Raw genomic sequence first — 23,221 nt, 5'->3', positions numbered from 1 at the left:
TGAAACAGCAACAGGAAACTGGATTTTCAAGGAAGGTTAAAAAATCAGAGAAAAAATCTCAAAAACTCAGCAGTAAGTAGCAACCATTGAGTGAGAAATGTTCCCAGTTCCTACTCACTTGAGAAGGGAGCTTTTGAAAAAATTCATGCTTAATTCATCCATAGCAAATGAAATTCTGGCCCTGAGCTTTTCTTCACAAGGCCTCTGAAGAGCAGATTTCACAGCAGTATATTCATTTAAGTCAGCTAGAAGCAATTTAAAAAATTAAATATTAAAAGATTTCAATTATTAAAAAAACACCCTTGCTTGCTATTCAAGCTCCATATCTTAAATCATATTTATTTTAATTAGTTTGTAAAACTTGATGGGCTACCTGTGGTTAGCCAGAGCATTTTTTGACTTGGTTTGTTCTGGAAACTGTTGGGTAGTAGGTGATTTAAAATGTTATCTGCATGAACGTTATTAGATTATATTAATGGTTTTATATTTATTTGCAAGAGACTACAGATTGCTTTTTCAAGCAGAAAGTCATTTAATTGCCAGCATGCTGATTCTGTTGCATCATTAGAGATTAATCTAAAATTTGCCTAACTTTTTTTTCTATAGAGATTTCTGTTTCAACCACTTTGGAATGTCAGTTTATACATTATTGGAGGATACAAATCTGTTTGCCCGTCTGTTTCTATTTTCTATTATTTCTGGGGTTTTATAATGCAGATAAATCAGGTTATCCTGACAGCAGCAAAAATAATATGGTCAGCTGGAGCCAGGTCCACTGTAGATGGTGCTAGCCTGAACTCTGTCAGTGCTTGTTAGTCTCATCTCCAGCATCTCAGCTGCTGTGGGCTCCAGCTTCTGCTGACAGGCACCTGCCAACCTTCCTCATTTGTCTTAAGTCATGAGGCAATTTGGTGATGTGGACAAGCATATTTAGAGCCTGAGATAATTTTACTTGTTCCTTATTCAGCTTCCCATATTTGAGGAGCCTGGCCTTAAAAGAGGCATGTAGCAGATCCTGTTCAAACGAAATAAAACCATATCCAAATAGTCAGAAGTCTCAATTAACGTACTCACCTGCCGGAGGTCAGGCAGCAAAACTGCCTGGCATCTCTTCACTGCTTCTCATTCAGCACTGTGTGCTATGCTGCGTTGTGATATCAGTGTTTCTTACATAAAGAAGTAAGAGAATTATGTTGAGGAAGGTAAGGCAGAAAGATGTTCTGTTGTCATGATGTCCTTACCTAAGTTCAGTACCTGCAAAGGCTGTAGGAGATCTGCTCTCAAGCCTCTGCTTTGATTCAGGTTTCACCTCTGTCCATAGGCCAGTTGCTTAAGCTTCCCTCAGCTTGCGTTTTTTGGATGGAAATGGATAAGCTGGACACTTCCATACATCACGGGAAACTGAACTGAAAATGTTTAAATGAGCATAATCTAATGACAATGCATCACAGATGAAAATCAACTAATTTTAGAAAATAACTTTAAGAATTTCATTACAGTAAGTGAATTGGAATTGTGTTTTGATTTTTGTATTTACTTTCTTTGAAACAAGTTGATTAATCTTGGCTAAAGATAAAGAGATTTTTCAATTAAATTTCTCTTATGAGAGATGAGGCTGGCGTAACTTTTAAAAAGGATTATTAATGGGAAACACCTGGATCCAAATGATTCCTGTCAAATCTGTATCTTGTGATCTTTTTATAGCATAAGTGAAATTCTGAGGAAATCACGTAGGTAGCACTTAAGCTCATCTTTGTGCTAGAGTGCGATGAACTAGATGTAACTTTTGGTGCTTGAAAAGATGCTGTTAACCTATACCTTCTGTATTGCCTAGCCTTCTACCAAGAAAACCTTGATAATTAATTTTTTCCTTTCTGAATGCTGGTGTAGGTCTCTTCCCTGAGTTCTGTCTCCTTGACTGCGTAACAAGAGTCTGCGTATTTTGTCTCAGGAATATAATACTAAGGTCCAGGGAAGTTTTATAGACTGAATTCAGAAGAGCTTCTCTATAACAACTGTAGGGACATCCTAAGTATTGTAAAACTTTATACTTATCTTTCAAGTTTCCTTAGGTGGTTTTATTGTTCAATGTTGATGGGGCCCAAAAAGGGTTTCCTGTGATGTGCTGCAGAAATTGGTGTCTGCAACTCCAGAACCCAATGAGATGAACCTTTTTGTCACTAACAAAACAACACAGATGACATTCCTCAGTACTACTTCTGGCACAAGGCTTTTCTTTGTGATGGGTTTCCCTGAAAGCTTTACATTTCTGTGTACACGTGAACAAACCAGACACCCTGTAAGAACTAAACTCTTCAATTCCAGGAAGCACTGTGCTTGCTGTAAACAGGCTGGCTGTTGATTCGAGCATGTGCAACGCATTGATCTGCTCCCTGGAAGTATCAGCCCTCCCTTGTTGCACATGGATGGAAAACCTGCAGCTTTCAGGAAGATTTAACAAGTAAATATTGCTCTGCTGATCTGGATCTGTAGAAGTGTCTGGGGTTTAAAGACACTCAGCCAGGAATGCAATTTCAAGGCAGAAGACCTCCTTTCTTGAGGGGAGACCGAATTTACAGCAACCTCCTTAAAAGTGGCAGAAGCTTTTTATTTCCTTCTTATGACATGTAGGGGGAAAAAAGGAGGGGGAACTTAAACCTGTAGAGGCACTTTTGCTATTTAGTGCCAGTGGGAGAAGGAGCTGGTCACCTGTGGCTTGTTTATTCTACAGCTCAACAGATGCAAAAGGGATGTTTATTCCTTACAGGCAAGCCCAGTTAAGTCTGTGGTGTGTGACCTAATACATCACACTGATTTATCTCCTCCCACGACCCTCTGTAGTCGTTCTATAATGCAGCCATACAAGATTGGATGAAGTCCCATTTGTATTTTAATTGGCAGACTGCCTCTGAAAAGCATGTTACTTGTTATCACTCAAGATGGATTATGTGTACTACTGATTAGTATACATTTTCCTTCAGGAGAAGTTTGAACTTTTGTGAGTGTATGGAATGAGAAAATTAAAATATGGTAAATAAGTCCTAGCTGGGAAACATTAGTGTAACAACAACATATTTTCTTATGCCAGTAAATTGACCTGTTTCTTTAAAAAAAAAAAAAAAATAATAATGTATAAGTGCTGTGACTTTCTTACAAAGTTCTCAGTTATAAAGAATGCCTATTTTTATCTTGTTATTGTGTGGTCTTGATATTCTCTTGGAATATTTTTTCAGCTGTAAGGTAACGAATATGGATGCATTGTTTGTCCTGATTTTACTTATGCAGTTAGTTGTGTGGTTGTTTTGTTGTTCTGTATTCAGAAATAATGGTGTCTTCTGGTTTGTAACATTGACTCTTTGCTTGTTTATCCTGATTTTTGAAAATGTCCATAATTCTGTTGTGCACTGAATATGTACACCCCTTTCTCCTCACCTGTTTAAACCTGTTAGTCTTGCTCTTAAGCTTGCTTTATTTTTCAGTTGAAAAATTTTTTTTCTCTTCGTGGAGGTTTGATGTTGGCCATTTCTGAAATTCTTCCTTTCTGTCTTTGATAGATGTAAATCTGCCTTCCTTCAGCTTGTGAGTGAAAGTGAAATATTTTGGTGCAACTACCATGTTATTGTCAAAGTTGAGGGAAGAGAGTAAAGTTCTTTTCAAGAGTTGCTGGGAACTCGCGTAGGGCACTGGAATCACTGTCTGCCTTATTGTATATTCTTTCACAGCCACAAAGACTTGAGATGCCAGCATGGCACTTCACAGATCTGCTACCTCAGGAGGAGCCTCTACCCCAGGAGATCTTCTGTTGACAGGCAGAAAATAAGTATTTTCAAGGGCTGCTAACTTGTTAAAGTCTTTCAACAAATATTGAAGTAATGTGTTCATTACAAGCTATGTACAATAAAAGTTCAATCTGCACAGCAGTAGCCAATAATTTTCCATTTAAAATAACGTAAAGTGCAAAACCTTTTCATCTAAAAAGGATGGTCAGAGGTTTACAAAGTACAGATCCAGTGTATAACAGTTGGATTATTTCAGTCAGTTCTTTCAAAAGCACATATTTACCTTCTCACTTTTTCGGGGTACTAATACATTGCATGCAGAAGTAGATCCTACTAAGCACTTTAGTTTTGTGTCATTTCAAGTCTGGACCTCAGTATGAATTGTTCATACAAATGGGATAGAAAATGAAAGAGTTGGACATCTAAAGCTATAAATTTTCTGCTTCCATGCCTTGACTTGAATGTTATTTGAAGGTCATTCTTTTTTTGCAAAAGGAAATTGCAAAAATTAGGGGATCAATGTATTTTCTTACAAAGCTGGGTGAAGTTGTGTTGATACTGTGGCTGCTGAATTCGCCCTTATACATCCACTGGAAGTCTGCATACTTTCTATAGAACACATGAAGGCTAATTTGCCCCCTTAAACATAAGCACAGTTAAGTCAATATGTGAACATTCATAAGTAGCTTATTAATATTTTTCTTATTTAAAAGAAATAAAAGTACACATAGTTGCATGTGTATGGTAGAACAAGAAGTTTTGTCCTTCCAGGTCCTTCTGTATCTCTGATCCATACGACCTGTTGTTTCTCTCACAACTTCTCCTATTGCCCCTGTTCTTTCTAATCCCAAGAGCTTTCCTTACTCAGGTTTCACTCTCAGTAACTTTAATATGTAGCTTAGCTAAGAGCCTGCTTTCAAGAGTGAATGCTCTAGAGGACAGGTGGTTGCAGATGACCAGTCTGCATACATGAAAACTGGATTTAAACATCCTGGACTATCCTTACAGTACAAAGATATCTCTGAGGCATGACTCTCCTCCAAGCCACTACCTGTTGAAACTAGCTATTATGGAGGAAAAAAAACTCATGGTGGGAGAGTCAGGTTATTACTTTCCCCATAGAAGTATACGCATTACCATGGGAAATGCCTAGACAGTGTATGAGCTACATTGATTAACCTCCACTCAGAATAGGGGAAGCAGCCATTTATTTCTCCTCTAACTCCTCTTTGGATGAATACAGACAAGGTATTATCTTAGTATGAATGAAGATTTTACTTTTGAGATTAAAGGGGATTTTCCTGTAAATCAAGAAACAGACCGCTAGAAAGATCAAACTATTAAAGACTGATCTTGTTATATTGCAGTAATGCACAAGTACTGTGATCAATTAGACTGCTGTGAAGAGGCAGAATTATGTCTGCATTCCAACCTACTGCTAATAAAACCGGGAATGGCTGCAGGCTCTGGTTCACAAGCTATGGACTATTCAATATTGGTGCCAGGTGAAGGACTAATGCTTGTACAAAGGAATGGAACCAGCTTGTAAATAGAAAACAAGTGAATGAAAAAATTGCTGCTTAAAATTCAGACTTCTCATTGGGGAGGTTTTATTTTTTTCTGTCTTCTCTGATAATAGCAGAAATAATGTGTTCTGTGCCTGAACGGATAAGAGTTCTGAATGCTGGAGTGAATATATCTGTTCTAGATAAGCCACTTATCCCGAAAAGGAAAGGAGAGCAGTATTCCCTCACATCCTGGAATCCTAGAATATTATTTTCTTTTTTTAAGAATAATAATTAAGCATTTCTTAATTATCTGTTAAATCTAGATCTGCATGTCACTTTTTTAATCCAAGTGTGGGTATGACTGTGCCAAGTGGGGTTTCCAACCTTACAAGCTTTTTTACAATGCAATTTGTAGTCACTGTTATCTATGGAAAAAAATAACTTTGCTGCTTTGTCTTTTTCAAGGAGTAACTGGGTGACTTCTTACAGAGTACTGGTGAGCAATGACAGTCATGCATGGACTGCTGTCAAAAATGAATCTGGAGATGTGGTGAGTACCACAAAACAGGTGTTTTGTGAAAAGGGAGGGGGGAGGGGGGCTGCCTATTGGGATTTTGACTTGCCAGATTAATAAGTAAAAGGGTAAAAGGCAATATCTCTGTAGTCCCACCAGCCTGATGTAACTTTAAGAGCACATCATATAATACTAAGATGGACTCAGAATATTCTGTATGGCAAATCTGCATGAGTCTGCCTATGGACGTGGATAGCACCCTGGTAGTAGTCTTAGCTGAATGAGAAATGTCGCTAATTGCATGTCCTGCACAAGGGTTAGCATCTGTCCTTTGCTACCTGGGGACATCTCGTGTACATGAGGTGCCCATTACTAGAGGGAGGGTGTGGAGCTCTGGCTCCTCTTCCCCTCTCTGAGGAGCACAGAGGGACTGTGCTCTTTGAAGAGCAATTCTGGCCTGAGCCACCATCGACCTGGGGCTGTACCAGGTGACTTTATCTGATTCTGTTACCAAAGGTGTAAAAAGTCTTTTTGAAGAAATAATCAAACTGTTTTCATATGTTTGTTGCCTACACAGATTTTTGAAGGAAATAGTGAGAAGGAGATCCCAGTTCTCAATATGCTGCCAGTGCCACTGGTTGCACGCTACATCCGTATAAACCCTCGGTCCTGGTATGAAGAAGGTAGCATCTGTATGAGATTGGAAATCTTAGGGTGTCCTTTGCCAGGTAAGAGTCTCGCTCGGTTGGTGTTGACATGGCTGGCTGTGCCAAGACACAGAAGTTTTATTTCCTTTGGATGTCTTTGCTCTTGGTATAATATCTCTCTTTAATGGACAGCACTATGCAAAAAGAAATGAAAAATATCTGTCCAGACACATGGGCAATATTAGGATAGCTCATTTCAAATGCAACTGCATAGTATATATAAGTGGCTATATTAATAAGAACAAGTTGGCATGGATGATCTAACAAGATTTTCTCTGTTGTTTGGGCTGAAGTGCAGTGCAATTAATCTTACTGAGTGCACATGTACTAGAGAGGCAATAGAATTATATATCAAGACAGTCACTTGCAGATGTCTTAAGCTTTTAAGGCAAGAAAGAACCATTATAATTATGTCGTCTGATTTCTTTTATTTTTTATTTCTTTTCTTTTTTTAATTTCATTGCAAAAGCTATAGGACTTCCTTGAATTAATTTGAAGTCAAAAGCTATGACTGAACTAGTGCTTATTTTGGGGGAAGGGGAGGGAGGTATTGGGGATATATTAAAAAAAAAATCTAGCATATTTCAAGTATTGTTGAATCCAACATGATTCCTGGTAAGTTTCAGATGAGGGTAAATGGTTTTGTTCTTGACAGAGGCTGAAACAACACAACAGGATGTTTAGCAGAAATGTTAAGCATTACATGTTTCTTTTACTATATAAGTGCAAAAGACAATTAGGACTTTGTTAGTGTATACAGATTAAAAACTTATACAAAGCCGCTTTAAAAAGAGGCATTCAGTATAGCAAATTATGGTGAACCCACGTTTCTGCTAAACATGTCATAAATAGTCTCGTGGTGGATTCACATTGACATGTCTGTATGTACATAGATATTTGTAGAACTGTTTGTCCAAACCTTTTTTAAGTTGTTCACTACTCGTTCCAGATCTCGTCTGCTTTTTTCTTTGCTCTTAAATTCTGGCACCTTGGGGATAGCTCTCTCTTTTTTTTGCAGGGGGCTATGAATATTATTTTCAGAAATGCTAGAACCAGAAAGAAAACTGCCTTTCCAGATCCTATCATTACTTCTTTAACTGTGCCTGCTGCTGTTCAGAGACTTGCTGCATCCAATTCCACTGTTGATGTAGGGTCTTCACATACCAAGCAGAGGTAGCCTGATTTTTGTCCTTTAGATGTTTAATTACTCATGGGAAAACAAAACCAGTGTGGGTTATGGAAGGGGTAGTTCTCTGAAGAAAAGTATGGAACAACTGTTGTCATAAAACTAAATCAATTGGTATCTTACAATGAAACAGGACAAATTAGCAGCAATTAGGCAATTGCTTTTCTGTGGGTAACAAATCCATCCTGGACCTGAATGGCAATGACCAGTGGAATCTTGTGTAAGAGACTATTCACTTTTTTGGTAGGATTCTGACTTATTTTAACCATGGGTTTAGAAAACTCTACCTCCACATGTTGTTTGTTTCCCACTTATACCTCTTACCCTGGAGGAGCAATTCCAGAGCCAGCATTTTCTTTCAGCTTTTGGTAGGACAGCTGAAACCAGTTGCCCCAAATTTCCATGTGTGTTTGCAGAGGGTAAGTCAGCTCTATTCTGTATAACACGGCGTAAGACTGAAGGAAAAGAGAAAGTTTCATTGTCACCATAACTCTACTGCAGGACATGCACTGGGGTCTCCAGAGAATAATGGAGATGACACTCAAACTATTGTAAAGAGCAATTTGTAGGGAATTTCTCATAATCCTTTTCAATTCCATAGAACAGTACTTAAAGAAATAGAAAATATGTAGATATTTTAAGTTTTTGTTGTTGTTTGTTTTGTAAATGCAGCAGTTTTATTATTGGATATATATCTTACAGGGTCAAGTTCTGTTTTCCAGCATTAGCACATCACCCTTCAGCCACCACTGGTGGCGGAGGTGTTACTGAGATTTGAATTTATCTGCGCTTCACCGTTGAAATGAGTACTGTTACAGCTTGTCACCGATCTTGGATTAGCATGGAAACAGCATCAGTGTTTCCTCCTGGTAGTCATTTATTGAGTTAATTGTCTGCAGTGACTGATTCAGTTTATTCTTGAAAGAAAATACCATAATCATTCATTGAGAAACACAACGGGAATGGGGGTGTGTTTATTCAAAATGTAATTGGACTGAAAGAAATAATATGCTTTGATAAGCTGCTGAACCATCTTTTTAGCTCAGAAAGGATGGATATTTTCTTCTAGCTCATTTTATTCATCACACTAAAAGCTCTCAAAACAAAATTCCCCAGGTTGCAGAGGCCTTTCCATGCATGCTTTCCTCCTGCAGGACATGAGTAATTTTTTTGCAGTTCCCTATAACTGAACTTCCTCACTCTTTACAGGACTCACTTTACTTGGTTCCAGTTAGATAACCAGCAGGTTTGGCCATGGGTCCACCTTCTTTGATCATGCACTGATTGTGCAACTAGAAATCAGTTTTCAGAAGAAATCTTCTTTTCTGACAGAGGCTTCCCACACAAAACTAGGCAAAATCAAATTCAACAAAGCCAGTGAGTGGAACTCTTATCAGTTCTCACAACCCTATTCTTTCAAAAGCCCAATGACCCATGAAAGAAGTTATGCTATACTTAGTTTTCTTGAATACCTGATATATTTGTGACCAGATCTGCACCTGAACGTGGACATGCAAGAAAACAAGTTGTCAAGAAGAGCAGCTTGGTCAGATTTTAGAGCTACTGTGCACTGTGCCCTCCTGGGGCAATGGCAGCAAGGGCAGAAACTGCATAGGGGACTACATCAAGAAAAAAAAAAAGTGGGTTGTAAAGAAAGAAGAGAGTTCTGGAAATCTTTCATGGTTGAATCTCACTTCATGTCTTTTTAACTTGTAGTGTAAGGCTTTATGTCTTTATTAATTCCTGAATACATTAAATGGTTTGCATTCAGTCTGTACTGTGTATCAGCTTTCCATCAGGCTCACGGGGGAAAGGAAGAAAGGAATAACAGACAAAAAAGAAACCTGAATAAGATATTAATATTCTAGGAAAGCTTGTTAGCATTGGCAGAAGGCCATGAAAGTGGTTAGAGCCAACTAGGACCTGTTCCTGTAGCAGGACAGTGTTAATAAAAACTGGTGTGTGCGCTACATAACCCAAACATTGGACAAAAAGTGAGAAAACATTATTTATACAATCTGTACAGAGATATTACCGATTGGATAATCGGTATTTCTGAAATGATTGTCATTTTTATCAGTGAAAAGCTTATATATTATTCATAATACATTTTTGCTGTACTGTAGGCTGGTTTTGACAAACAGCCTTTTCTGGACTAATACAGTAGCTGTACAAAAACAAAAACTCTGTTATTGAATTCTGTCAGTACCATCTTTCAGGCAACAGAAGTGATTTGCTGTTTCACGTTTCACCAATGGAAAAGCATTTAGCTGCAGAGGAAAGATGCCAGCAAATCCTACCTGTAGTGGAGGATCAGTGCTGCCATTACTTGGGGAAAAAAGGTGGACAAAAGCACCCGCATTTAATTCTCTCTCCAGTTTCCAAAGACGGTAGAGTTTATGCAGATGTAGACTGACACACACAATCTACTGGAATTGCCTCAGAGGGATGAATGTACTTTCCTTGCCTGCTCTTTTTCAAACCTAAGAAAAAACAAAAAGAAAATGCATACTATCAAAAGTACCCAGAAGATAGGAGAGAGAAAATTAGCTGAACTCTTCATGCATTTATTTATACTGTAGAGTATTCAAGGCAATAGGCAATTCTTTTAATGGAATAAATTTGTGATAAAATTTAATTTTTAATAATTCTTATATGGAAGACTGTCACTGATATGATTATGCCATCACTTTCAACTCAAGATAAAAGACCAACTTTAACTCTGTAACGGAGTACTGTGTTTTGCAGTGGATGCATCATTCAGTCCTATTTTCATTGCTTGCCTCTTTCTGCCAAGCTACCTGGTTAAGTCTAGGCATGAACTCACTATGTAATACTCTTCAGTTTTCTTTGGTTATAAGTGATTGTTCATTTAGCAGTGCTAAACTTAGTGCATTATTTTTAAGAGTAAAGTTTTGCTTAGAATGACAGTCTGTCCTTGTGTTCTGCTTTTATAGTTATAAAGATAAAACTTAATCCTGTACAATTTAAAACTTTTAAGTTTTTCTGAGCAAAGACTGAATAAAAATGAGACCAAATTAAATAATGTTACTGGGGAAGGCCAATGTATTATGTTTCTCCATACTCATCATGACAGGTATGTAATATCTCCCAGTCTGTAGTGGTCATCTTTAAAAGGATATTTTGTATTTAATTTCTAAAATGTTTACTATTTTAGAGTATTGTCAGTGCTCAGTTTCCCTTATTATTAGAATAAAAACGTAGGATCTCATTAGAAAGATTAAATTATGCTAGAAAGCTTTTAACAAACATCTACAACAGGTTAGGGGTTTGTTTTTTACCTTGCATATTGTCATATTGTCATCTTGCAATATGTTTAACTGGAATTAGTTTTGAGGTATTTGACTATACCTCACACTATATGTAATATATAGTTGTGAGGTGCTGTGGAGAGCTAAAATAAAACAGAAAATCCCATCTATGTGTCAAGCTACTGAGGAGTCAGTCTGCTCTGGTACTGGGTTAAATTTATGGGCAAGGCCCAGAGCTGACATGCTGGACTTGGTGTTGGGAATTTCTGAGCTGACCTCTTGCTTTCATGGAAATGCAGATTGAGAAATCTTCTGAGTTACTTGCCCATATTTACAAAGAATTAAGGTGTGAAAGAATCAAACTACCTTTACCTGTAAACTTTATTAATTCTATTGGTAATAGAAAGACAGACTAGTGGAAGAAAATACTAATATATTCCTCTGTATAAACAGGAGTGCCACAGTTTTGCAAAATCTTTCCTCCTTGGAAGAAAGAGAGGCTGTCTGAGGTAGTGTCACGAATAAATGAGCATATTTCAATTCAAATTCTTCTGTGGTTTGAGGTTCTTGGTATTTTATTTTGTTTTACAAAATATAATTTTGCCAAGTTGGGCCTAGGAAACTGTGCATGAGATTTTATGCATTTCTACATTTTAGCCTCTAACTTTCTGATCTGTATTCCTGCTGCAGCAGAAATCCAGTAATCCAAGTCAACTCAAAGTAGAGCCTGGCAAAATATGAGTGTTAACTCTCTAGGGAGCTGTCAAATTGTGCAAGTTTTCTGAGGAAGGTCTAGAGATGCAATCATTCTCAATGTATGTTTTTTTCAATTTCTTGACTTTTCACCAACTCTGCACTATTCAGTCATTCCCATGATATTAATTCTTGATGTATGGAAAAAGTGCCAGACTTTGAAGGAATGGGATTAAAGTATTAGGAAAAAATCAGCTGCTGTATACTTTGGCTTGTGGTGATAGAGAAAGCCTTCAACGTCCTGGCAATTTTTTGATGTTTCTTTCTATATTTTTACAACAGAGACTTTTACAATAGAGAAGATATTCCATGCAGCATTAAACACATTGTGTCTTTCTAGAAGAGGTGTTTTAATGCTCTATTTTTTAGTCATGGATATGTTAATAAATAATTTCTGTGAATTAACATGGGCTAACCTTTAAGAGTAATCTGCAGGGTTACAGCAGCATTGTTGTTGTGGGTGGACTTGCATGATTTAGCATGCAGTTAGGCTGGAAAGAAGACTTAAATGTGCAGGTGCACTACCTGAAACTTCACCCTCTTGATTCTTCAAAACTTTGTCTTCATAAGCAAAGGAATCTTGTTTCCTCATCTGGTTAGGCTCTAATTTAAATAATTTTCCTGTTGGTTTGCTATATAGTACTTTCTCACTGGAAATGACAGAGCACATGGAAAAAAAAAGTTGATTTTTTTTGGCTTTTTTCAGTCCTATTTGTAGATCAGCATTCAATTGATCCTCTAGTGTTTCTGCTGTAGACTCTGAATAGAAGGAAAGAGTGATGGAAATGGAAAATAAATGTGGCAACATGGGCCAGGTTAAAACTTAATATTATTTATTTCATAAATAACTAAAATACTTCAAATTTTGCTTTCTTTACACATAAGAAAAACGCAGAACAAACCCACTTAGAATTATACGGGGAGAAGAGTTTTGAGAGTTTAGCCATTTTAACATCAGAAACATGAAACTTAAATATGTTAAGCTGTAATGTATTTTAGGTAGTTTTCCATAATTTCATGAAGCATTAGTGGTTGCAGGAAATAAACACCATTATTCCTCCTACTAATACTTATGCTCTCCCTTTCCCCTCCCCAAAATCACAACTGCTAGTTGGTACTGATTTTTATTTAAAAAAAAAAAAAAAAAGGGAAAAAAATACTTTTCTCTAGAGGTGGTGTCTTTTGACTATCTTGAAACAAGATAGAATGATATTTAGCTTTTAATATTTGGCTTTTCCAATGATTTTAAATGAAATCAAGATGACTGTGGGAAGGAAAATGATTTATCATACGAGCCTGACAACCACTGATTTGACAAAAAATTACACAGATTTCCAGACATTCTGAATAGAACAAAGTAAGGAATTATTTTGTTTTCCAAAAAGCTTTGTTTATCTCTAAAATCATAATAAATTAACCTGGAACATATATCAGGAAATATAAAGCTAAGCAATGACAGTCTTAGCCTATATTTTTTTTTTGTTTTTCCGGGTGAATGGCCAAAGCACTCACCTGAAAAGTCAAGGACAAAAAATTGTTTTTGTTCAAGCCATGTATACACCTTTGATGTTACAAAACATATGAACTATAAATTATATCAATACAGAAACAATTGTGTTCATTGTAAAGTAAAAAGGAATTTAAAATACCATAAACATTTTTAGGAAAACAATTAGAAATATGTAATTTGTGCAGCAGTTTCTCTCTCGAAGAGATGCATAGACAGAAACTACTCATCAAGCAATCCCATTCTTCATAATAGAAAATTAATCAAGTGGACACAAAACATTTACTGGAGCTTTCTCCTCTGATGTGTTTTTTTTCCCCCACTCTTATCTTGCATCTGACTCATGATTTGCCTGTCTTTTCCCCTCCTCTGTAGCCTGAGGATGCCCTTTTGCTTTTCTGTTGAAGTTTAGCAGAGTAGCCATCTAGCAAGCTGATGCCTGTTGCCTTCTTGCTTCTGTTTGAATCAATACGAATTGATTTGTGCTGAAACGAGAATTATTTCAAGTGTGTTGTTTCTGTGAGCTTTATTTTTGAAATCCTGTATACAACTGTGGAACTCAGATTTCCATGTTCTATGCATATGTTATTGTTAAGAATCTTTATATCTGAAATGGCGAAAAAGTACATGAAAATTATTTTATTTCTCTTCTTAGACCCAAATAATTATTACCACAGAAGAAATGAAATGACAACCACAGATAATCTTGACTTCAAGCATCACAACTACAAGGAAATGAGGCAGGTAGGTAGAGTCTACCTACTTGACAATAGAGTATTTCCAAAATATGTTCCACTATTTTGCTTCAATGTATATTTGAGTGGTTAATGATAGTTATTTCTCTTTTCTAGTTTGACCTTGACCTAGACATCAGAATTCTTGTATCTTTCAACTGTTTGGGATAACTACAAAAAATTATAAAGAGTAAAATTCTGCGTTCAGAATAGTGAAAATCTCCAATGGAAATTGGAAAATTTTCTTTTCCGGAATTGGAAATTCTCCATTGGAAATCTTTTGACCAGAAATCTTAAGGAGGAAAAAATAAATCCTGTTGGTATGATTTAAAATCTACCAGCACTGTTAATCTTGTTTCTTTAACTTCAAATAAGCAATCTTTGTTCTTGTTTTTGTTATGGTGGTGTTGCTTTTTTAATCTTGCTTCATATCACCACAGAAATAGGTGTGGGTTGCGTTAAGGAAATGTTTCTGCCTGCTTTCTCTTCAAATATAAAGATAATATGTTTGGACTTGAAGTGTGTGAATCATTTGCTGTGTGCTGAATTTTCAGTATATTTATACTGCATGAATCACCGTTCATTTTTATTGAGCAATTGTGTACTGAGTCACACACTTATTTCAGTAGAGATTTCATGGCCTATATTTCTTAGCACAAAGATTAGACAAGTAGAAACTCAATTGGCATAATTACTGCCAAGAACAATAAAGTAAAGGGTATTTTAGATTCTCTTTGCAGAAAGACAGGTTGGTCAGGTTAGAAAGATCTTTGGAAAAAAATGCAGCTTTAAAACAGGATGTTTTTCCACTCTTCATACAAGTAGAAAATTTTCAACTGTGGTCAAGAGCTAGTCAGTTGTGACCTGTCATTGTGTTCTCATTGTAGTCTGTGTTTCTGTGGGTAAAACAGTGTATTTAGAACTGATTGGATTCTAATTGGGTTCTGCTGCTTGTAGGCAGAAGATTGTGGGCTGGGTTGCAATAAGTCTTATATCATCTAAACTGCTTTTTAGTGATAACCGCAGAACTTAATAATTTCTTTCCTGAGTGTAAAATAGAACAGTAACTGTCAATTTCCAGAGTTAACTCCATTTTTTTTGGTAACACAGTGTTGTTATCAGTTTTATTAGCTGCTTCACTGCCAATCATCTCAGAAAAGCACTGTTCTTTGAAGTTATTTATCATAAATATTGAGGAAGGAGGAGGAGAGTGTTCCCTGGGCCATGTTTTGGAAGCATTGCATTACAATATGTCAAGTATTTGTGGGAGGGAGGAATTTTCTCAGTGTCAGGTTATTTTAATAGAACTCTCTGTTTAGGAAGATGAAATTTATAGTACCAAATTTTTCTTTCAAAAGAGCCCTCAGGAATCTTCTTTCAGTCAATAGGAACACTCACTGTATCCTACACTCAGCAGTAGGGATTATTTTGTAGTCCAAGAAGTATAAACACCATGTACTTATACTGTATAGCAAGGTTTTAAAATGGCTGATGAATATCACTGGAAATAGTTTGAGATGGACATTTGAGTACATCTTTTGTCTGTGTATACTCAAATCAGTTGTATGAAAGAATGGAAAACCCATCCCTTCTAATAAAATGAAACACCTGATTAAATTGAAGGTATGAGGGAATCCTGTGAAAGTATCTGAAACTAATATATTTTTTCTGTATTAGGAGTACCTATTCTAAAATAGCTTTGAACTTCAGAAGAAGGTGAATCTGAATCTGGTCTGAAGCTTCAACCTTGTCTTTGTAACAGAATGAAATATCTAACCCCTGTCATACCTGCCTTAGGAAATAAGAGCGCTTATTTTATATCTAGTTAACTGGACATGATTCTTACCTTTGGGAAAAGTCAGACTACAAGCACTCCTGAAGTCATGTTGGTCTTCATGGCAAGAGTTTTTTATGGAAGTGATGCAATGATAATGCAGAAAGTTCTTCTAACTTGAGCTTTATATATTACTTTATGAACATATCTGAGGGTGAAACAATGAAATCTAGATGACTAGAGCAAAACCCAGGAAACATCTTGGGTTGCATGCAAGACCAGATTGACTGTCTCTAACTCTGAGCTCGAAGAGGAGGCAATTTCTGGTTTGACCCTAAGCAGAATAAAGAATGCAGAGTTTTTTGTACTTGCTCTGTTGCAGGACTCAGATAACCAAAAGATCTCCATAGAGGATAAAGAATAGCCCTAAACTGAAAGTCATTGATAGGAGAGCCATTTTGCCTCCTCTAAGTTTAGATAGCACTCAGACCTACAATCAATAAATCTTTTATTCAAAACTAAATGATTGGACCTTCAGACATCAGTTTTGCAGGGCTGCTTCAAAGAATGCTTGCAGTCTTTCCAAAGTGCTAATAGGATAAATAATAGGTAATGACAAACAAACAGGAGCTGTCCGATAAGAGCTACCAGTGAGCATAACTCTGGAAATGTTTTACAATCCTGCTGGTTGTTAGTAAAGCCCTGATGGACTATTATCTTCAGTTGTCTTTGACAGTTTGTATATGTGAAAACACTGACATTTTAGGTGACCTATTGTGCTGCTTGTAGGAAATGGGCACGAGAAAAGCAAATACAAAATATGTTCGTTTCCCATTTTGTATTTGTATATAAGCACGTAGCTACCTTACCATATCTGCACTGTCAACAAAAGGGCTGACATAAAGCCCACTGCATAGGCCCTGATTCAGGAAAGTTCTTCATTCAACTTAGGAAATTAGTCACATGTTTGAAATTAAACAGATGGTTAGGAGTTTACTGAGGCCAATACAAATATTTTCACTGATTATAACGTGTTTTGAACTTGGTTCTAGGCATTTTTCTTGCTAGGAATGAAATTTAACATATTCTTAACCACTTTCCTTAATCGATGCCGTGGATATCCTATGCCTATGTAGTGCCAGGCACATAAGAAAAGCTTCTGCACTGTGGAATGATTTCACAGAGGTCTCTGCAAGGACAAGCTTAACTTCCCTATTTCAAACTTGGAGAGCTGCATGGATGCAGGAATGCATCAGCCGGAGGGAAGCTTCCTGCAGTCTCAAGAGTAAGGAGAGGAATGGGTGTGTGCGGAGCTGAGACAGTTACATTATTTACACGTTAGAGGAAGAGGATTTTAGCCTTATAGAATAGACCTAGTTTTAAATTCAATATTTGTACTCATTGGCAAAGTTTAAAAAAAAAAATACATATATATATATATTTATCTCTGTGGAGAAAAAGATGGTATCTTGTCCAACAATGATCCTTTTCATCCTATTGTCAGGATGACTACTAATAATTCACACACAGTAGCATTTAGATTAATGGTGGTCTGTGAGACCCTATTAAGAGCTCCATGGCTCCATATCCATTGATAGTATTTTTGGTTCATTGTGAGCAGGTTCAGGTGCAGCAGCTCTTGACCATGGAGATTTAAAGTGGTCTGTCAAAAAAATGGGTTTTGACTTGTTAAACATTGTGCTAGAAAATGTAAAATAATTTCCTCTGATTCTTATATGTGTGTTAGCTGGAACAGCAAATGAAGGTATACCCATTTACAGACACCCAAAACATTAACAAATAATAATAATAATAAATCCATGGAAATAGCCGGGTACTCGTAATATCAGCACATTAATGATGATAACAATATCTGGGTACGTTTTTCAGATGAGTGCTGAGCTTAAGTTTACAAAAGAAATTGTTTCTCATATGTATAAAACTAACGTACAAGATGAACAAACCTGAAAATCTCTTTGGTCTCTTTGCATGATTATAAATAGAAGTGAAGTCTTTTATGAGAGGAATTTTAATGATGTTCTTTCCAATGTGAATTGTGTTTCCAGTTTGATTTGCTAAATGGTGGCATGGGAATTGGACACATCTAATTAATGTATTTTTTAAATCATCTGCTTTGTTATCATCCAGTATTGTCTCTATATTAACACTGAGCAGAGGTTTTTTATCCTCCTGCAATCCTTCTTCAATAATATATTCACCCTTGTTTGCGGAAACGTTGTCTAATTAATAGTGCCTAGGGTTCCAATTTACGGTAAAGTCCTTATTTCTTTCTTTAATCCCTTCCATTAAAAAAAAAATCAAAACCGATAAATTTTGTCATTTAAAGCTACTTGCAATAACTTCTTAGTAAGAACACATCTTTTCAGTCTTGTTTGTGAATTTTAATGTTCACTTGAAATGTCACAGTGAAAATTGGTTTTGTTTGTTTGTGGGATGATTTAGACAGCAGTTATCCTTATCTGGATGACATCTGTGTACCTCCATTGATTTAAACATAACTACACCACTTACCATGACCTTCCTTAAGCACTTTATTAAGCAGTATGGCTATTTGATTATGTTTTGATTATGTCATGCAATATCTGTAGAAACGATGAATAGATTTTGTCTATAGGTATGCCTTCAGACTGGTTGTTGGTATTGCCATTATTTTTTGCTCAAACCTGGTATATCAATTCAGGGGAATCTGATATAACAGTTTTTCCTGGAGTATACTGTGCTGTGTTTACAGGAGACATTCAGATAACACCTATCTTGCTATTTTGGCCACAACAACACTGCCTACAGTAATGATTTTACACCTATGAAATTTCATATTGTAATACAGGGGTGGGCTTGATTTCTGTCTCGGTGGTGGAAGGTGTAATGAGAATTCTTTGGGACAGTGCTGTTTAAATGGATGATATTCTTTATTTTGAATGAAGTCAACACCATGTAGGGTGAAGGGGAGAGAAATCTTTACTGAGCGGTGTGTCTGTGGGAACCTGTGATGTATACACATTGCCATGCCATTAACACACTGGGTCATCTTGAGTCATTTAGCTGTATTGATCACAGAGCATGTAGGAAGAAGTGTTGGGGTGTCTAATCAGCCCCCAGCATGTAACGTTTTGAGAACATGTGTTTTATTACCTCTTGATAGTATAGTAGTAATGTAGGAGAATTTTTGTTTTGTTTTATTATTACTCCTGTTAGACTTACCCATTTTAGTTAATTATGTGATAATATTGGAAATGCGTAAGAAAGATCTGGAACCCCATCTACACTCTGCTGTTTCAGCAGACAGTATTCAATTTGTTCCAGCTGAACAAACATTGTCTTGTGTGATAGCAAAGCCATAATTTGTAAATTAAACATGAAGCTTTTACAACTAAGAAATAAAATAGAAAATGAAGAGTTTCTGATAAAAAGCAATTTGGAATAAAATAATTAATAGTCAATTTATTGATGATGCATTGTCTAACTCTATGTCATTTTTTTGGCAGTTGATGAAAACGGTGAATAAAATGTGCCCGAATATCACAAGAATTTACAATATTGGAAAAAGCCACCAAGGACTAAAGCTGTATGCTGTTGAGATTTCTGACAACCCAGGAGAACACGAAGTTGGTTAGGATTTAGTAAAACTAAATCTGTTGAAGGGTGTCAGGGTTTTTTTTTTCCTCCTCATTCTCTGTATCTGCAGTAATTATCCCTGATGGAATTATATTCATGGCAGCAATGACTTCAAATGTACGTGGGAGGAACTTCAGTGCTGAATTTCTAAATTGGGAAGAGGAGGTAGAGCACAAATAGAAAGCATTTTGAATGTGGGATCAAATTCTTTAATGATAATGACTTTTATTCTTTACAATTAAAAAAAAAACAGTGAATTTTAGTGCTAGGGATTTATTTAGTTTTGAATGGGAGTTTGCCTTTTTATATGGGAGCGTTTGCATTGCAAGCAAAGACAGGTGAGATTTTTCAGTGTTCTTTCACCGGTGAGTAGTGGGGTATAATTTCCTACGGTAATATAGTCCTTCAGAACAGAAAGTCATTCAGTCTTCAGTCATTCTGTGGAGATGAATAAAGAACTCATTGTGATCTGTTTAGGTCAGCTGTTGGTATAAAGGTGACTGTGCTCTACCATACCTGTGAATACCTCAGTAGGTGCCCACCCCATGTGAGGAAGAGTGCTGCAACGTGCTCCTAAGACATCTCTCTTCTCTGCTGTAGGGTACGGAGCTGAGCATACGACATCTGTCAGTAGACTTGGGGCTGATCTTAGTCCCTCAATCTCTCACCCCCTGCTACTGAGGGTAGAGATAGAGACTGCATCTTGGGCCAGGCAGCTGGGAGGGTAGACCCAGGCACAAGTCATAGGTTGTCCATTTTGGATCTGTTGTATTTGGTGTTTTCAAGTATTATTCTTACAAAGGACAATTGAATTATGCTTTTTTGAATAGCTAGTACTTTTCCTAATAATTTCTGACATTTTGTAGTTGAGTGCAAGTATTGTAGAATATATAATGTATAATCTTGAGAAATACATGTGAACCTGTTTTGTGATTAGTGAAGGAAAAGGAGTGTGTGAAGTCAGAGATCAATCAGATAATGTTACTGGCTGATTATCTTTTCAGAGCCTTAATATCTGTCCAAATGAATTACCAGCAAGGTATTTTTCATGTTATTTTTACACTATCAGAATGTCTAAGATCTACATTCGCAATTTCAGCTTTCTGCAGGTAATTAAAAATTAGTTTTTAGTGGAAAATGGATGTTGAGATTTTTACACAGTGACTTTTAGACATTACTGATACTGATGAGCCTGTTGTAGAAAGTGTACAGAAAGTAATTATTTTTTTCTTATATATTTTCACCTATCATTTGTTCAGTTAAGGCATTTCTCTAACCTGTCTTAAGTGAAAAATTGCTGATTGACATCAATGAGTTTTAAGTAGATCCTTGATTTGCTGTTCTGACTACACTTCTGTCCTATGTGTTTGACAGGTGAACCAGAATTTCGGTACATTGCAGGAGCTCATGGGAACGAAGTGCTTGGGCGTGAGCTGATCCTTTTGTTGATGCAGTTCATGTGTCAGGAATACCTTGCTGGGAACCCACGCATTGTCCACCTCATTGAGGATACAAGAATTCACCTTCTTCCCTCAGTCAACCCGGATGGATATGACAAGGCATACAAAGCGGTAATATGGAGGAATTATTTAGTTCAGTTAGGTTAATGAAACAAGCAATTTATTCTTATTTGTTCCAGGGATCAAATTTTACAAGCAATCAGAAGAAATAAGCTTAAAAGATAAAACCAAAATCATGCAAGCAAAAATAAACCACTGGAACATCTTACCTGGGGAAAAAGCATGAAACAATTTTTTTATGTGATGTTGGCTAGTATGAGGAAGTATATGGAAAGGAGGGGCACTAAGACTGGCAGAACAAACCATGCTGAGGTGTACAGATTTCTGAGGTGTACAGATCAGTGGAACACCATTATGGAAAACAAAATTCATGCAGCCTGTTTCTCATGGGAAACCAAACTTAAGCCTATGAAAATTTGTGTTTCTCTGCAGCTGAAAATTAATAGTACACCTTTAAGAAGTGCACAGTGTGTCAGGCGTTGTAATAATTCAGTCTGGAAGAAGACAGACAGCAGAAGGAAAAAATTCAGGGGCTCTATTCAAATGCACTGGAAAATCTTCCAGGGCAGTCTATAGCTGCAGACCAGAATACAAAAGCTGCACTCACAGCCATGAAGGGATATGTTATCTCTAGTGCAACTCGGGAAAAGTAGTCTTCAGTAGAAACCTTTAAAGCAAAACAGAATATTTTGTCTAATCCCTGATAATTTTTTATTTTTTCCTGGCTTCTGCTTTATCTCATTCAAGGTTTCACATGAAATAGGAAAAAGAAAAAATCAGTTAAAGAACGAATTTGTCTTTCTATTTCTCTGTATGGAATTACGTTTGCTGCATCCCCAAACTCTTTTCTGGGGGACCACAGGTTGTCATGTTCTGAATGACCTTTTTTTTTTTTTTTCCCTAAGGGTTCAGAATTAGGGGGCTGGTCTTTAGGACGATGGACTCAGGATGGCATTGACATCAACAATAATTTCCCTGATTTAAACTCTTTGCTTTGGGAGTCTGAAGATCAGAAGAAGAGCAAAAGAAAAGTTCCAAACCATCACATTCCCATTCCTGACTGGTACCTGTCTGAAAATGCCACTGTAAGTAACGCTCGCTCTGGAGAGAGGGGAATACAAAGCCCAGGGCAGGCTGAAAGACTGAGCTTTATGCTTCTCAAGACATGAGCAGCTTGTAGGTGAGGTTGCATACCTGCTCTAGGCTTTCTTGATAGTCAGTGAAAATAAAATTGCACCTCAAAAGCATGATTAGGTCCCATGCAGAGGCTGCTTGGGAAGGGAAGGGCTTCCTGGAGCATCATCTTTTCCCTGGGCTGTTTTGAGAGCCTGGGGGACTTGACAGCCAAATTTGAGGCTGAAGCAGTAAAGAAAGGGAAACGCACAACAGGGCCCAGCTCTGTGAACCAGACTGCTCCCTGTCTTTGCTGCATGGATGAGCTCTTAGTCACTATGAAGTTTTCTCCCTTTTTTTTTCTTGTTGTTGTTTAAAATAACATAATGCAAAAGCACCACAGTGGCTTATGCTAGCCATGTTTAAATTTAACTTATTTTTGCATGGCATTTTAAACAACTATTTATAGTGTCTGAGCTTCCCCTGTTTTGTAGGAAGGCACTTAACTGTGACAGTTCTAAGGGCTTTAGAATTATTTCCATGCTTAAAATCCCTCGTTTTGCACACTTGTTTCAGCTGATGCCAGTGGGCACAGTGTCATGGTCTGACATCTTTCCGGGTAGCTGCTCTAGATCGTTCCTTCTGTGCAAATTACAAATATTAAGGTTGTTTTAGTTTTTGTAGATTGTCACTGGAATTGAAGATGAATCTGGCAGGCACCACAATTAACAGAAGCTTTTCTTGTTGGCCACATGTCTTGTGCTGGCTACTCACTCCATGTTAAGCAATTCCCCGTCTACCTTTCAAAGAAGATTATCAAAACTCACAGGCTGAAACAAAGCTCTTTCTCTCAGGTGGCCGTTGAGACGCGAGCAATAATTGCATGGATGGAAAAAATTCCTTTTGTGCTGGGTGGCAATCTGCAGGGAGGAGAGCTGGTGGTGGCGTACCCCTACGACATGGTGCGGTCCCTGTGGAAAACCCAGGACTACACACCCACCCCAGACGACCACGTCTTTCGCTGGCTTGCGTACTCCTACGCCTCCACGCACCGACTGATGACAGATGCGAGGAGGAGAGCGTGTCACACAGAGGACTTCCAGAAGGAGGACGGCACAGTTAATGGAGCGTCATGGCATACCGTAGCTGGAAGTAGGTGTCTGTGGAAACTGCTATCCCTTGTGGCATTACCGTGCTGAACGTGATAATTCCATCATT

At 37.2% G+C, this 23,221-nt stretch overlaps 1 protein-coding gene across 1 annotated transcript in view; it reads left to right on the top strand.

Moving 5' to 3' along the window:
* The window catches only part of CPXM2 (carboxypeptidase X, M14 family member 2), a 75,221-nt gene that overhangs the window by 38,170 nt on the left and 13,830 nt on the right, over nucleotides 1-23,221 (top strand). Inside the window, exons 4-10 of the mRNA XM_083844479.1 lie at nucleotides 5,753-5,837; nucleotides 6,379-6,529; nucleotides 13,882-13,970; nucleotides 19,241-19,364; nucleotides 20,745-20,941; nucleotides 21,796-21,975; nucleotides 22,858-23,155. Of these exons, the coding sequence (XP_083700605.1) occupies nucleotides 5,753-5,837; nucleotides 6,379-6,529; nucleotides 13,882-13,970; nucleotides 19,241-19,364; nucleotides 20,745-20,941; nucleotides 21,796-21,975; nucleotides 22,858-23,155 (1,124 nt within the window). The remainder of the gene's footprint in view (nucleotides 1-5,752; nucleotides 5,838-6,378; nucleotides 6,530-13,881; nucleotides 13,971-19,240; nucleotides 19,365-20,744; nucleotides 20,942-21,795; nucleotides 21,976-22,857; nucleotides 23,156-23,221) is intronic.

This window comes from Anser anser (genome assembly GCF_964211835.1).
Source record: "Anser anser genome assembly, chromosome: 7".
In the NCBI taxonomy this organism is placed as follows: Eukaryota; Metazoa; Chordata; class Aves; order Anseriformes; family Anatidae; genus Anser; species Anser anser.
Note: the sequence above shows the minus strand (reverse complement) of the source record. Positions and strands in the feature narration are given on the sequence as shown.